The 17,323-nt window shown below is 41.4% G+C and overlaps 1 protein-coding gene across 4 annotated transcripts in view; it reads left to right on the top strand.

Annotated features, from left to right (window-relative positions):
• The window catches only part of NRXN3 (neurexin 3), a 1,617,581-nt gene that overhangs the window by 479,057 nt on the left and 1,121,201 nt on the right, over positions 1 to 17,323 (top strand). For all 4 annotated transcript variants that reach the window (XM_023185044.1, XM_031935746.1, XM_023185024.1 and 1 more), the window contains one exon: positions 4,101 to 4,484. In XM_023185044.1, coding sequence (XP_023040812.1) covers positions 4,101 to 4,484 — 384 coding nt within the window. The remainder of the gene's footprint in view (positions 1 to 4,100; positions 4,485 to 17,323) is intronic.

Below are 17,323 nucleotides of genomic sequence, written 5' to 3'. Positions count from 1 at the left end.
TCCACATCCTCTCCAACACCTATTGTTTCCTGATTTTTTTAATGATTGCCATTCTAACTGGTGTGAGATGGTATCTCATTGTGGTTTTGATTTGCATTTCTCTGATGGCCAGTGATGATGAGCATTTTTTCATGTGTCTGTTGGCTGTATGAATGTCTTCTTTTGAGAAATGTCTGTTCATATCCTTTGCCCACTTTTGGATGGGGTTGTTTGTTTTTTTCTTGGATTCTTTGCAAAGGGCAGACGGGTGGCAGATTGCAGCCCTGGCTATTTTATTGCCCAGTAGAAATCTTTATTGGTTGTCTGAAATCTGATCAGAACCAAGAGCCTTCAAATTAAATGTGCTCGTTAAGCAAGAATGAATAGTGTTCTTTTTACACAGAAAAACACCCCCAAAATTAATTTCTTTGGAGGCTAAATCCCGCCACACTCCCCATCCTTCTTCTTCTTCTTCTTTTCTTTCTCTTTCTCTGTTTTTCAGTGAAATGACAGCAAGGGCAGAGTCAGAAAGCTGTTCCAGAATTATAAAGAGAACATTGCTGTTGGTTTTTAAGAGCATGTGTTTGGGATCTCTGAGGTTAGGTCATGGTGGGCAGGTTTTGTGTCTGACTAACCTAGACCTTGGCACAGCATAAAAGTTACCTACCCATGTCACAGGTAGGCTAAAACACACAAAATTGCCGTATGTTCATTTCTGTCTGCTCCTAATACAATATATATTTTTTCAAGTAGTGGAACAATTTTTGTTGTTTGAACCACTGGTGGACCCAACTTCAACAAATATGTTTGAATTTCAGAAGTCTTAAATTTCATACCTGGGAGCTAAAGCACTGGCTAATTTTTTTTTTTTTTTTTTTTTTTTGAGATAGAGTTTCTCACTTGCTGCCCAGGCTGGAGTACAATGGAGCAGTCTCAGCTCCTGCAAACTCTGCCTTCCAGGTTCAAGTGATTCTCCTGCCTTACCTCCCAAGTAGCTGGGATTACAGGCACCTTCCACCATGCCTGGCTAATTTTTGTATATTTAGTAGAGACAGGGTTTCACCATGTTGGCCAGGCTGATCTCGAACTCCTGACCTCAGGTGATCCACCTACCTTGGCCTCTGAAAGTGCTGGGATTACAGGCGTGAGCCACCACGCCTGGCCTGGCCAGTTTTTTGAACTACTGATGAATTTGATCAAAGCCTATAAAAATGTACTGAGTAAATAAACAATTGTCCCATGAAAGCAGTATAATCTAAAATTTTAATGCAATCTGTTAGACTTTCATTTTTTTCATGAGAACGTTTTCTGGTAACTTGTTTTAGATTATAAATCTATACTAAAGAGTAGTTATAAAAACAAGTGTATCTAAATGTGGTGCCTCCTTCCCTGATAATCTTGAAGAATGATATGACTAACAGTGATCTAGAAAAACTTTTATAATCACTCCTCACTTGGGCAAGTGAGTCTTAGAACTTGTTAAGTGCATTCAAAACTGTTATGGTCACACATTCAGAGGACAGATTTTCCTCAGTTGTCTTTAAGGCTCTAAAATTTAAATTGATTCTAGTATTGTCCCTACATGACAATAGATGTCCCCCCGTTTTAGTTGGTGATCAGATTAGCCCTGTGGACATGTGAGGGGTAAAGAAAGAAAACTATGCAACAGAGAAAATAGTAAGAGATACAGACCTCAACTTCCTCCTTTGTAAGATAGAGAAAATAATAACTCCTACCTCCCAAGATTGTTTTGAGGATCAAGTCCAAAAATGCACATAAAATAGTTAAAATGGTGGCCAGGACATTATTGTTGTTATATGTGTTTGAAAGATTAAAAAACAAAAGGCGAAGCATATTTCTCTAGGAGAAAACTTCTAGGAGGGAGTAGGGAAGCAGATTATTAAATTCCCCTTAATATCCTTTCTATGTTTCTATTCTTGTGTTGACTTTGTACTTTATTTATGTTTTTAACTTTAATTAATTAATTAAATTTTTTGAGAGCTAGTCTAGCTCTGCCACCCAGATTGGAGTGCAGTGGCACGATCTCAGCTCTCTGCAATCCCTGCCTCCCGGGTCCAAGGAATTCTCCTGCCTCAGCTTCTCGAGTAGCTGGGATTACAGGTGCCTGCGACCACACCTGGTTAATTTTTGTATTTTTAGTAGACACGGGGTTTCACCATGTTGGCCAGGTTGGTCTTGAACTCCTGACCTCAAGTGATCTGCCCTCCTCGGTCTCCCAAAGTGCTGGGATTACAGGTGTGAGCCACTGCGTCCAGCCGACTTTGCACTTTAAAGTGTATATGTTTTATTCCTGATCTCATTTGATCTTCACAGCCCTTCAGGTTATATACCCTTCATAGCTGAAGAAACTGAGAATCAGACAGACGTGAAGGCTGACTGATGGATGTCACGACCCATTTATCTTGATACCAATAAAGCACATCAAGAATAATAAATACCTATTTTTAAATTTCTGACAGGATGTTTAGATATCACCTAGTCCATTTCCTTAATTTTCCAGTTCGGGAAATTGGAAATTTCCTGTTCTCAAGGTCCCAGGTTAGCTTGTGGGGTTTCATCTTCTACAATCTCATTCGATGCTGTCCAAACTCCATCCCCTTCCTGGCTCTGCTTATCTCTGACTTGATCTCCTGCTCACCCCCTCTTGCCTTCTCTGTTCTAGCCACACTACTTCCTACCTCAGGGCCTTTGTAGGTTCCATCCCCTCTGCCTGGCATGCTCTCTCTCTTGGACTTTGCATGGCTGGATCCTTCTCAACATTCTGGTTTCAGCTTAACTTTTACCTGCCTAGAGAGACCTTCAGCGACTCTACATTTTAAAGTAGAATGCATGAGTAGCTAGCACACCACCCATTTTATTCTTTTCCTAGCACCTGCCCTTAGCTAATTTATTTCACTTATTAGGTTACTTATTGTATTAGTCCATTCTCGTGCTGCTAATAAAGACATACCCAAGACTGGATAATTTATAAAGGAAAGATGTTTAATTGAATCACTGTTCAGCATGGCTGGGGAGGCCTCAGTACATTTACAATCATGGTGGAAGGAGAAGCAAACATGTCCTTCTTCACATGGCAGCAGGAGAGACAGAAGTGCAGTGCCAGCCAGAGAAATGCCAGATACCTATAAAACCATCAGATCTTATGAGAACTCACTGATTATCATGAGAACAGCATGGAGGTAACTGTCCCCATGATTCAATTTGCTTCCCACCAGGTCTGTCCCACAACATGCAGGGATTATGGGAACCACAATTCAAAATGAGATTTGGGTGGGAACATAGCCAAACCATATCATTTATTTTCTGTCCCTCTGTTCTGGAACATCTGCTCAATGAGAGGAGAGACATGCCTATCAAGTTCATCTCAGTGCCTAGAACTATACCAGAGACAGAATAGGTCTTCCATGCACATTTATTAAATACTTAAATAAGTAATAATGTTTCAGTTAAAATGTATCACAGGGAATGCTCAAAATATTCACTGGCAGGGTTGGTAGTGAATGCCCAATCTAGAGAGTACCAGTGCATGGAGGGAGAGACAGAAGAGGAAGTTCCATCTTTTCGGGGTTGGTGAGCCCTTGAAGAAAACCCAGGCAAACATACAGAGGCCTCGTTCTGTCTCAGTCACTCTTAAAAGTACTTTGCATATATTTGCTCATTTAATCACATCAACCTATGAGGTAGGGACAGTTATTTTCCCATTTTACAAATGAGGAAACTGAGGCACAGAAGGGTGAAGTCACTTCTTCAAGGTTATACAGCTCATACATGTTAGAGCTGAAATTTAAATACAGGCAGGAACTGTGCTGCTCTCAACCTGTGTGGTCTCAGTCAAGAGGGTTAAGTAGAGAAAAGATACACTAGATGTCAGGTCACTGAGATTTTCCTGGGTCTTCCTAAGGGCCAGGTTGACTTACCTGGCAGAGATTGGAACCAAGAGGCCTACATTGTCTTTTCCATTGTCTTGTAACATCCAGTTCTCTTGCTTGCATTGTTCTCTCCTGGCCAGCCAGTGGCTGGTCTCAGCACTCACCTATTAGGCTTCTTTCATTTGGTTAAGCAACTGGCAGACTCACCTGAGATCTGTCTTCCCACCCCAGGTACTATATCAGTGAACAGCAGGCGCACGCCATTCACCGCCAGTGGGGAGAGTGAGATCCTGGACCTGGAAGGAGACATGTACCTGGGAGGGCTGCCAGAGAACCGTGCTGGCCTTATTCTCCCCACCGAGCTGTGGACTGCCATGCTCAACTATGGCTACGTGGGCTGCATTCGCGACCTGTTCATTGATGGGCGCAGCAAGAACATTCGACAGCTGGCAGAGATGCAGAACGCTGCGGGTGTCAAGTCCTCCTGTTCACGGATGAGCGCCAAGCAGTGTGACAGCTACCCCTGCAAGAACAATGCTGTGTGCAAGGACGGCTGGAACCGCTTCATCTGTGACTGCACCGGTACTGGATACTGGGGAAGAACCTGCGAAAGGGGTGAGTCAGCCTGGAGGATAGCAAGTGAGGGCCTGAGTGGGGCTGGTGTCTTATAGTTGGATCCCTGGACAGCCCAAGCCTTTGCACCTACCTGCACTTTCTTTCTTCCAAGAGTTTTTGGGTTTACTGATTTCCAGACTGTACCCTTTCTAGTTCTGAATGCTTGGGTTTGTTTGGCTAAGACTGAGTTGCAGAAAGGGAAGCTTTCTAATAAATATTACTGTGATTATGATACTTTTTGATTAAATATTTTTTATTTAGAGAGGGTAAGTAATTCTCTTTTGGGACTCCAAGGGGGGTTAGCCAACTGGCTGTTTTACTCATTCATTTGACTTGTGCTTCTTTAGTGCTTTCTACAAGCTAACTCTTGGGTTCAGCTTTAGAAATACAATGTTGAACAAGACAGATTCATCTCTGTTTTTATGGAGCTTGCTGCCTAGTGGAATACTTAGCCATTAAATAACTGATTACAAACATGGTGAGTTTTATAAGAGGCAGAGTGATGTATTGGTTAAGAACATAAACTCTGGGACCAGACTGGGTGAGAAATCTAGCCCTCATACAGTGATGGTAATTTCATCATGGTAGTCAATATCTTTGAGATTGACTTCCTCATTTGTAAAATAGAAATGATCAGGCACCTACTTCACAAGATACTGATGATGATTAAATGAGTTAATAGGTCCCTGAGCATTTAATGTTAATGATTATTATAGTCATAATTATTCTCATCAGCATCATTAAAGAGAAGGTATAGAGAAGCTTGGGAGGCCCTTGCAAGGAGACCCAACATACTATACAGGTTCACCGTATAGTGAGCAACCCTGACACAGTTGAGGACTTGAACAAAGTCCAGAATGAACTGGATGCTTTGTTCCTTTCTGAAAAATGTCCGGAATGGAATTGGGGAACTGTGGAGGCGGGGAGGAGGGGCATGAGAGGGGACCAAAGAGATGAGGGCTGACCCTGTAGACCAGGTCAGAATGCTGGGAGGATTCCCTTTTCATTCACCACTTCAGTACCTGACAATTGCACCCGATTTACAGTTTAAGTAAAGGCAAGAGATAAAGGCAAGAAGAGGGACAACATCAACACAAGGAGATTCCTGTCAAGTTGTTTGCAGATTGCAACTTGGTCTATTTTTTTATATGCCAAGCACACCGAATCAAGTCCACAGGCTGTCAGCTTCTAAATTCTATGAAAGGATAATTTGCATCAAGACCAAGTCTTTGCTAAGGGTATAGCTTTAGGGCTTTGAGAATGCTGTACCTGTATAGACGTAGTTCTTGCCCTTAAGAAGTTTATCATTTATTTAGCTGAGGAGTTCAGACATCTATATAATAAGCTGTAATAAGATGATGTAAGACAGTAGCATGTTAGAAAAGAAGGACATGGAGATTTAGAGAAGAGAAGAACATTTTGAGAAGAGACCTGCGGGGTCTCATCTCTACAGACCAGTGGCCAGTGGCCAGAAATTGTCCAGCTATCAGAAGATAGGTGATGTGGATGGATCCTGGGCCAGGCCTGGAACAAGGGCTGAATGACCAGTTTTCAAGGCGTGGTTTTTGTGAAGCCAATTGTGGGGCCAACTGTGTTACTAGCTAAGGTATATTTCAAGAGAACTACAAACCTTCTTACAGTCAGATCAGAAATAGAATACGGGACACGAGGACAAAGGAGGAAAAGAGAGCTTTCTTAGAGCATACGGAATTAAAATTAAAATTCATGGAATTTTCAAGTCAGCAACTGCTAGAACAGGAGCTATGATGAGGAAATACCCATGCGGGACAGAAATAGGCCACAAGGGGCTGGTCAGTCTTTCAGGTGCCTGGGCTCTTACCAAATATCTTTGTAGGGTAACCTACTCTGGTGCTGGCTGGGGAAGATAGAAAGGTCATTTTGTCTCTGAGATGCATGAGACAGTTTTGGTGTTTGCCAAAGTGTTGCGGATCTTCTGTTACCCATGAAGGCAATATAAAGGTCATCTCAGACGTCTCACTTCTTCTTCTTGGGTCTCTGCTTAACTCAAGGGCCTTGTGATTGTCAGAGGCAGGACACAGTGACTGTAGCCAGCTGTACAAGGTGTCTCTGAGCTCACCCATTTCAAGGGTGAATCAATGGGAGTTGGTCCAAAACTTGCCAAGAACAGTGAAAGTCACTGCACCTTTTACATTGTCACTTCTGACTAGTCATTGGAAGGCAGCTGATTGGGGATATATGAGGGACAATTATTCTTGGTGCAGTGCAGCCAAGAGTTATCCATTCTGGCCAAATGAGAAGAAGCTTAGCAAATTTAAGATACTTGATGTATACATTGCTCAAATCCCAGACAGTTCAACTGATTGTTTTGTTCCCCTACTAATTGTTTTTTGCCCCTGGATTGTTCCTGACACCATGTTCAGAATGAATCAGTGGAGTGTAAAAATTATAGGACTCTTCTCTGCTAGCAAAGAAAAGTTGAGATTCCCAATGACATTGTTTTTCTTTATTGAAACTGATTCCTTAGTGGAGATTCTTTTGAGTATCTTTTGTTCATTTTTCCTGCAGGATATTGACATAGATTGAAGCCCTGGTGTGTTCCAGGCACTATGTTTGAGGTTAGAAATGCAACAAACAAACAAACCAAAACAGAAACACCAACCTGACACAGCCTTTACTTTTGAACAAGGGGTGTATAGTCCTCCCAGAGAAGCAAAGGGAAATGTGAGAAATGTTTAACATGTGGTTGATGTTATGGCAGATGTCTATAGGGAAACAGTAGGACAAACAGGCAAGAGTGGCCACTTCTATATGGAAGGAGTGATGGCCCAGAGAAGGGGATCCAAGGTTTTTTGGATTTTAGGTCTCCTATTTCTAACTTTAGGCATCCACTCTAGGCACTTCTGAAGAAGAGTGAAGAAAATGTGTTGGGCATTCTCTATACAGGAATGGGATCTTTTTTGGATTAAGGAGCCCTGCGCCACTCACCATAACAACGTCAACACAGTCACTCAGTTTGCCATTCTCTCTCTAATTTTTATTATGTGGAAGCATTCTAGAATCAATTCTAAGCCTAGAATGGATCATTTGTACTAAATGTGTTAAGCCCAAGACAGTTCTTAAGGCTGTGTGTCCCAGTAGCTCAAACTGTATTCTCTACTGGAACTTCCTTGGGGGTGAGTCCCTTGGTATCACCGGGCCCATACATGAATGGGAGTGTTAGAAAGAAGCACTTGTGTATATACACTGAAGAAAGCGTAGATGGAATGCTGAAAACTGGAGTTTTCATGGCCTAGGTCAGACACTAGACACTACATCAAAATAGCCCAATGACCCAAGCAAAGTCAGCAACAGATACGTCTAAGAGACAATTCCTGGACCAAAGTCATTAGCCAAAGATAAGAGAGTCAGAGAATAAGGCCTGGGAAGTAGAAAGTGTTTGTGTATATGATACTAAGATTAATTTGCATGGGTATATTTCTCTTATAGTAAAATTGGATAACTCCTGTTTCTACCCCCATAAGAGTGCTTCTCCTGCTTGCAAAGATGAGCTACTCTAAATCTTGACGTCCACAAATCGGCTTGATATTGTATTTAGATTTTTTTCATCATAATCTGCTGCTATTCTAAGATGTAGCTGTCTCTACTCATCCCAACTGTTTTGCGCTAGTTATTTTGGTTGGCTATTCGTAGTGATGTGAGAGACGTCTCCATGACCTAAAAAGCAAAGGCCTGTTTTAACTACTTAATTCTAATCAGATAGGTTGAAATTCTTTAAAGTCCTGGACCACCTGCCATCCAGTGAAGTCCTGTTGGACAGTCTTTAAAGACCACCTGCCATCCAGTGAAGTCCTGTTGGACAGAGGAAACAGTATAGCTGGTCTTTAGCCTGCTCTGGAGTTAGTTCTACTTAAGGAGATATGATCACTTGACCTGAGAAAACATCTTATCTTTGCTGGTATAGCCAAACTGTCTAGTTCAATTGGTGAGTGTCAAGTTCCAGTAAGGCAAAGCCAAGGGTTTGATTTATTTGTAGGTCATGGAGCTTAAATTTTAGAGCATTGCTGAATCTATGCTCTTTCCTGAATGGCTTTTTCTAAACATATGCTGGCATTCATTTGGCAAGAAAGTAAATAAAGCTCAGCATAAGTTCATCCCAATGTCAAGAAAAATAACCTATAGTACAACATTTATCTGACATATGCACAAGCTGAACATGAAGAATACAAATATTTTCACTTCTCTCCAGTGACTCTTGTTCCAGTGGGAAAGGCATGCAGCTGCTGCTCCTCTCCACTGAGGGCCTCCCTTTTTAGGCAACCTTTCTATGTGATCCTGGGTAGCAGCAGCAGCAGCAGCAAATGATTCTGCCTGGAAAGGGTGAGACATCAGTCTTCGATGAGGCTGGATTGTGTCACTGAAATGCTACATATATGCCACATGGAAATCATGTCATAGGAAAATGCTAGGGTTGGCAGAGGCCAGGTGTGGTGGCTCATGCCTGTAATCCCAGCACTTTGGGAAGCCGAGATGGGTGAGTCACCTGAGGTCAGGAGTTCAAGACCAGCCTGGCCAACATGGCAAAACCCCATCTCTACTAAAAATACAGAAATTAGCCGGGCATAATCCCAGCTACTCAGGAGGCTGAGGCACGAGAATCACTTGAACCTGGGAGGTGGAGGTTGCAGTGAGCCAAAACCATGCATTTGCACTCCAGCCTGGGTGACAGAGTAACTCTGTCTCAAAACAACAACAACAACAACAACAACAACAACAACAAAAAGAAGAAGAAGAAAAGAAAATAGGGAAAATAGTAGGGTTGGCGGATACCATTAGTGTTACCTGTACCTCATTCCTGTTTTGGTAAATGAGGAATTGGAAGCCCTGAGAAGTTAAGTCAATATCAGTTTAACTTGGAATAGCTATAGAATGGTTAGAATTCCTGATTCCTAATCCATCAGGCTTTCCATTACATTGAGCAGCCTTTCCTTCATATGTACTATTATATACATATACTAGATGGTTATTAAATGTTGGAGGGCTCCAGGGTTTCTGTTTTAGGTCTCTCCTTGGCCTGCACAATTCCCTTGGTGCTCTTATCCTTTGCCATGATATTAAAGGTCATGCATATTTTAGTGACTTCCAAATTGAGGTCTCTAGCCTGGAACTCTCCCTGAAATCCCAGATTCTTATATCCCTAGTTGTCTACTTGAAATCTCCATTTTGCTATCTGATAGATTAACTTAAGCTACTTAATTAATAGCTACTTAATACATAGCAACTTAATTCTAATCAGATAGGTTGAAATTCTTTAATATACTGGAAGACCACCTGCATCCTGTGAAGTCCTGTTGGACTTAATCGTATCATTGAACAGCTTAATCATATCACTGTAAAGCAGAAATCGTGAGGTCTTCCTTCCTGCCCCAGACTTCTTTTTCTTTCAGTTTTTCCCCATCTTGGTAAATGGCATCCCCACTGTCCTTGGGCATTTTCTTTTATTTTCGTCCTGTGATATTCAGTCTATCTCAGCAAGTCTCATCCATGTCTCATGTAAACCTATCCTACTTCTGTCCACTCTCTCCTCCATCACTATCATTTAGATCAAATCATGCTTATCGCTTCTTTGGACAACTACATAGCATGTAGTATATGATTATGAAAAATATATATTCATTTTATATCTTCTTTCGACTATTAAAGTTAAATTATTAAAATTTCTATATTCTCAACACAGTCTACTTAAGTAGCTTTAGTTTCAGTGGCTTTTGGTCCACAAAACTGTAGGAAATGAAGCTATGATGCCTCTTTGGAATTAACTTCAACATTAATATAGAGATTCCATAAACAGGTATTTAGCTCTTTTCTGTGTCAGGCTTTGTGAACTAATGAGGCTATACATTTATATTAATAGGAGACACACTTTCTGTCCTCCATGAGCTCACAGCACAGCAGAGGGGATAGAGACATAATCTGCAAACTCTAATGCAATCTACCAATGTCAATGATTCAAGGAATAATCACAGGAAAGAAAAAGATAACAATTAGAAAGCAAGATATGATGCATATTATATACCATTTTATAATTAGTTCTGGATTCGCGGAGGTCTTGCTCAGACTATCTCACTGGTATGGGAATAACAGAAACCTGGGCTTCCTAGATCAAATATAACAATGGTAGTTGCTTTTACTGGTCTTAATGCTATTGAGGAGGGGAATCTGTGTTATGGCTGTACCCTCATCCCTCATAGGTTTCCAGATCCTTTATTTAAATGTCTGACCTGGAGATGGATCCTCTGACCTTTCTTTTCTGCAAGACTATAATGAAGCAGTTGGGTTTCACGCTCTCTCTGGGCTTTTTCAACTCTAAAACTCTGATTCTCAAATGTCATCAGCTTGGCAATGTCTTCCCTTATCCCGAGGAGACAGAGAAAGGTGAATGAAGGGCAGGACAGGAATGTGAGTCCTTGTTCCTCGCAATCCGCAGAACTGTCTGGATTAGGACTCGGCTTAGTTATATCAGCACTGCAATGAAATTTTCATCTCCCTGATTCATTCATCTAAGAAAATGAATACCTTGGTGTACTGAGTACACTTCAGGCTCATCAGACCTGAGTTTTAATTGAGGGATTAATGAATAGAACGTTAGTTTTCTGAAGAGCACTAAAAGGCTGTTTCCTCTTTGGTCCATTGTTTACTGTTTTTGATAGATAAAGTCATGTATCTGAGAAAGGGGCTTCCCAAGAAATGTACAATTCATTGACAAAAATCAAAATGTCTCCACTTTTTTTTTTTCTTTTCTGTTGTTGCTTAAGTCATACAAGTATATCCCTGCTGACAGCCACAGCAGAGCACAGATTCAGCCTCTTTTTTTTTTTTTTTTTTAACTTCCAGTTCTGCAAGTTTCCCTTTCCACAAGCACAGGATTTTATGATTCCAGGAAGCTTTTCCATAGTACATGAACCCTAGCTGAGAGTTATGCCACCAGGTGAGAGTCTGAGCTACTTCCGATCACAGCTGGTCCTGTTTCTCTAAAAAAGAGTATCAGGGTTATAGATTCTAGTTATTCTAGAGTCTTGAAGGCGTGAGGTCTAAGAAGGACAGGCTGGGGACTTCGGAGATCTTTTAAGAATCGACACCTACACCTACATTCAACCTGAGAATGTGAGGGTCAGCACTTTGGTGCAGTGCGTGACAGCTGCTTATGAACCATAGCACACCTGCTGCTGACTGCAGTGCTGTCAAATGCAGGGACTTGGTGGCCATTTACATTGCCTCTCTGTATCTTTTTTACTGCGTGTGCTCAAAGCAGCTTAACTGCGAGCAGACATCTGCCCATAATAATGCAATAAATTGAAATGTGGCTAAATTATGAGAAACAAGTGCTTTGAAACACAACACAAAGGGGATTGTTGCAGGCTTTTCTAGCATCTCTGGCTTCATGTTTCTTTTCACAGAGAGGTGAATCCTTCTTCACTACAGTTTGGATTAAGAGGAAAGGAAAGTTAAAAGGCCTAGTATTTATTGAAAAAAATGATGTGCCTTCTCTATGTTTGGTTCTTAATATGTACTGAGTCATTTAACCCTCACATCTACTCTGCAGACTGCATATTATTATCCTCATTTTCTACATGAAGAAATCAAGGGCCACCCAATTCATTCTGAATACCTACTGAGTGCTACGTGCCAGGGACTGTGTTGAGCACTTGGGACACAAAGGCATTGATTGTGGTTCTCATAAATTGCCATTATATTCTGGTATCCGAGGAATGGTGACATCAGTGCCGGGAGAAATATCATGGAAGGCATCACAGACTGGTGCCACTAGAGCTGAGGCTTGGTGGAGAATCAAAGATCTCCCAGGCAGACCAGGCAGGGAAAAAATATTCTAGGCAGAAGGAACAGATGTATAAAGGTGACTTCAATAAACAGTAAGTTTTCCATGTGGGTGGCATGTAGGGCTTAAAGAGTGAGGAGGAGGGATTTGAGGGGAAGTTTTCGAAGGTGCAACTGTAGGGGTGACAAGGCCAGCCATGAAACATTTTGCTCTCTCAAGAAGTTTAGGCATTATCTTATAGGAGGCATACCACGTTTAACAATGGGATAACCAGGTCAGATCACTGTGGCAGAAGATAAATTGAGTAGAGAAGACAGAAGACCAACAGGTCAGCATATAATAGTCCAGTGTGCATTGGTATTAATTCAGGAATGAGAGATAAGAGCCCTCCCTGAAGGAAGGAGAGCGGAGGTCGAGTTTTCGAATATATCTGATAAATAAAAAAGGGGCAATGTCAATAGGACTTAGTTAGTAATCAATTATACACAGCTAAAGAACAGCTGAAATTGGATAAGAGCGAGTGTCTGGCCATAGAAACCTTTTGCTTCTTCCTTTCTTCTGAGCCATCTTGAATCAGTGGCAGATTCTTAGGAGGAGTGGGGAGGACTGTGGTGACCATTAAGCAGACGTAGCTGAGAGTCAAACCTATACCTGCTTTGGTCCCACTCAGAACATATGTATTTACCTTCTCTCTGCCTCCATTTCAATATTTACCACTGACAATATTGGTGGTGGGTGTTTAACTGGCTTATTGTGAGGCTCCATTGTAGAATCAAAGTGTATAATGTGCTCATGTAGATAATAAAGCCAATATTCTCCTTTCAGAATCTGGAATTTAGTAATACAAGAATTGAAAAAATGATCCGGCTGGTATTTTTATTCCATTTTTTTTCTTGTGTGGTGGAAATGACCCAGGTCTTATTTCTATGTTTAAGGCATATGATGTACAGGTTAACGTTGAGAAGGTTGAGCTATAAGAGAACATACCAAAGCATGCTTTTCCTCATACTTTAAATGGCATATTTGGAATTAAATGTGACTCTTTTGTAATCCCGGGTTTTAAAGAATTGCATTAAGAGGATCTGTTGTGACTGTGGTGATCTCAACCAAGCTTTGGCATGTATTTGGTAGAAACAATGAGTTGTAGTTTGTCTCTCTTTGTCTTGTAAAACTGGCTGTATTTGAAATTAAGCTAGAAGATTTTTTCCTTGGAGACAGAAAAATCATATTTTGAACTTCTCCCTATTCTGGTCTCTCATTTGGGATTTATAGTGATGACACCCGATACTGAGTATTATGTATGTGTCTGTGCATAGAGCACATGTGGATAGTTTTCCTCTAGATTCTGAGAAGTTTTCTATTTTATCATGGGTTTTGTTTTAATCCCACCAAGGATTGTTAAGAGGAAAAAGCAGCAAACATGTAGTAATCATGAATAGAAGTCCCAAACTTAAAACCTAAAACTTGACTGACCCAACGAAAACCAGGCAGAATATAAAGGGTTGTATAATTACTTACCTTGCCAGTAGAATAGATGCTCAGATACTATCTAGCAAAACCACCCACCCCCAATTTTAGATGAAGAAACTGAGGCCTCCAGGTAGGAAATGAGTGGCCAATAGAATAGAATAGAATAGAATGGTTTTTTTGTTATTGTTGTTGTTGTTTTGAGATGGTGTCTCACTCTTTCACCCAGGCTGGAGTGCAGTGGTGCTATCTCAGCTCACTGCAAGCTCCGCCTCCCAGATTGAGGCCATTCTCCCACCTCAGCCTCCCAAGTAGCTGGGACTACAGGCGCCCACCACCACGCCCAGCTAATTTTTTGTAGTTTTAGTAGAGACGGATTTTCACCATGTTATCCAGGATGGTCTCAATCTCCTGACCTCGTGATCCACCCACCTTGGCCTCCCAAAGTGCTGGGATCACAGGCGTGAGCCACTGCACCCGGCTTAGAATAGAATGTTCCTAGTCCCTCATTTTGGTTCCAGTTTATTGGATTTTTCAAAGAAATACATATGTATCTGTGCATCTGTGCATATTTGTGAAGATATACTTTTATGTCTCATGATCTTCTAGGCAGTAGTCATGCCATTATAGCAAAGTCATTTGGTAAGTCTCCAGTAATTTGTTCTAATTGATAAATTTTATTCGAAATGTTGGCAACTGATTTAGAGACAGGAAGTGTAGAAGGAAGAGATATGTATATATTTCTCTTCTTTTTTTTTTTTTTTTTTTTTTGAGACGGAGTCTCACTCTGTCACCCGGGCTGGAGTGCAGTGGCCGGATCTCAGCTCACTGCAAGCTCTGCCTCCCGGGTTCACGCCATTCTCCTGCCTCAGCCTCCCGAGTAGCTGGGACTACAGGCGCCTGCCGCCTCGCCCGGCTAGTTTTTTGTATTTTTTTAGTAGAGATGGGGTTTCACAGTGTTAACCAGGATGGTCTCGATCTCCTGACCTCGTGATCCGCCCGTCTCGGCCTCCCAAAGTGCTGGGATTACAGGCTTGAGCCACCGCGCCCGGCCGCTATTTCTCTTCTCTTTCTCTTTCATCACTCATCCCATCTTACCCCAACAAATAACCCAGCCCAACAGAGAGGATACTGGAGTGACAAGTATATTTGGAACTTGAGGCTGGACCTCTCAATATAAGTGGCTCTTGAAAGACCCCCTTCTGTGGGCTACTGGACGGCTATTTTTCTGCCAAGCAGATGCAGTCTTTCTTGGAGAAGATCATTTCATGCTTCTTAGCATGTTTAACCTTTACAGCAAGACATTCTCATCAAAATGACAAACCCCAACAGAGCCTTCTAAGGGGCCAGTAAATCAGAAGCCTTATGAAATCTGTGGGATTAGCATGCTCCCCCTCTTTGTTTCTGCAGGGTAAGAAAGACCTGTGCATTTCAGATTTCAGTCTTTTCTGCAGGCCCCTTGTCTGAAATCTACTGCTGTGGCTCACTGGTATTTGAATATTGTTTTCATTCAGTCGCCTTGGGCCACATACTGACACCAGCTAAGGCTGGCACGTTGTTTATCTCCATCAGCAATGTTGTAAAGAAAAGATAACTGCTGCCATGTTTGTTTTGTTGAATTCTCCCCATCCTGGAAAACATCCTCTCTGGGTCTGAAGATAGCCGTTGATTCCTAATGTCATCATTCCTGTAGTAGCTTGATGTTGCTCAGCAGGAGCTCATCATCGGCCAGTTAGTTGTTTCTGATCTCCTTGTCCCATGGCTCGGTCTGTAATGAAACTTTCACAAGCAACTTAGCATCTTCAGCCACTATAAGGTGGAGCCTCCTTCTGTGGAAATCCATAAAGTCAAGTATTGAGAGTAGAGGTAGAAGAAGAAAAAAAATGATGAATAACAGTTCTGTTATCTATATAGATTATAAAATATTTATTAGGGGTTGTGGGGGGTGACTCTTTTATCAGAGTTTACACATTCATATTTTTTCAAGTTGAAAAGGACCTCAGAGGTTTTTGAGTCTAACTCAGTATCTGATGCATATATACCCCTGGACAAAATTCCTAAATTGCTGTGTAGACTCTTTAGGAATATGTACTCTGATCTCCATATGATGTACTAAATGCTTAGCAGTAGTTAGCTTATTTAATCTTTGCAATAACGACATAAGATATGTGCTATTTTCATTCTTAATTTATATCTGAGGAATTGGGGTCAAGGATAGGTTAAGTAACTTGCCCAAGGTCACCCAAGAAAATGTTGAGGTGATCTCTGGGTCTTCCACTCCTGAGTCTTCTCTTCTGTGATTGATATACTTTACTACTCTCAGTAACAAGGATGCTCACCTCTTCATGAAGCAGCCATTCCATTTTTGGATGTTGCTAAGTAGTCTAAAAATCTTCCTTTCACTATAACTATAACAAAAAAGAAGTCTCTTTTTTGAAACACTCTTTTTATTTTTATTTTTTCACTTTTATTATTATACTTTAAGTTCTGGGGTACATGTGCAGAACGTGTGGTTTTGTTACATAGGTATACATGTACCATGGTGGTTTGCTGCACCCATCAACTCATCACCTACATTAGTATTTCTCCTAATGCTGTCTCCTAGCCCCCCACCTACTGACAGGCCCCAGTGTGTGATGTTCCCCTCCCTGTGTCCATGTGTTCTCATTTTTCAGCTCCCACTTATGAGTGAGAACATATGGTATTTGGTTTTCTGTTCTTGTAAACACTTTTTTATTGTGATAAAATACACATAACATAACATTTACCATTTTAGCTTTTTTTTTTTTTTTTTTTTTTTTTTGAGACAAGGCCTGGTTCTTTTGCCCAAGTTGGTGTGCAGTGATGTAATCTCAGCTCATTGCAACCCCTGCTATCCTCCCAACCTCAGCCTCCTAAGTAGCTGGGACCACAGGCATGTACCATCACACCCGGCTAATTTTTGTATTTTTTGTAGAGATGAATTTTCACCATGTTGCCCAGGATGGTCTCAAACTTGTGAGCTCAAACCATCTGCCCACCTTGGCCTCCCAAAGTGCTGGGATTACAGGCATGAGCCATTGCACCTGGCCTCATTTTAGCCATTTGGAAGTGTATAATACAGTGGCATAAAGCACATTCACATTGCTGTGCAACCATAGCCATCATCCATCTTCAGAATGTTTCTTTTGGCCTTGGTTTAGGCTTTGGGAGCTATACGGGATTTATTCACTCAAACAAACAAACGAACAAACAAACAAACAAACAAACAAAACCTTCACTAGGTGCTTATCGTGCCGTGGATCCTAGGGATGTCCAGAACAGATCAAGCTAAAACCCTCCTCTACAATAGACCTTCAGTTATTCAAAGACAGCTATCATGTTTTTCACTGAAATGTTGTCAGTCATTCTCAGGATAAACATCACTAGTTTCACTAACCAGTTCTCATCTATTGTGGTTTTAAGTTCCTTGCTGAGTTAATCCAGCAGTCATTGAGAGAAGTGGGGGTAGATAGGAGAGGGTTCTGTGTTCACTGAAAGGAAGGATGACTTCCAGTACTTCACAGGGGTCTTTGTG

Source organism: Piliocolobus tephrosceles, chromosome 6 (assembly GCF_002776525.5).
Source record: "Piliocolobus tephrosceles isolate RC106 chromosome 6, ASM277652v3, whole genome shotgun sequence".
NCBI lineage: Eukaryota > Metazoa > Chordata > Mammalia > Primates > Cercopithecidae > Piliocolobus > Piliocolobus tephrosceles.
Note: the sequence above shows the minus strand (reverse complement) of the source record. Positions and strands in the feature narration are given on the sequence as shown.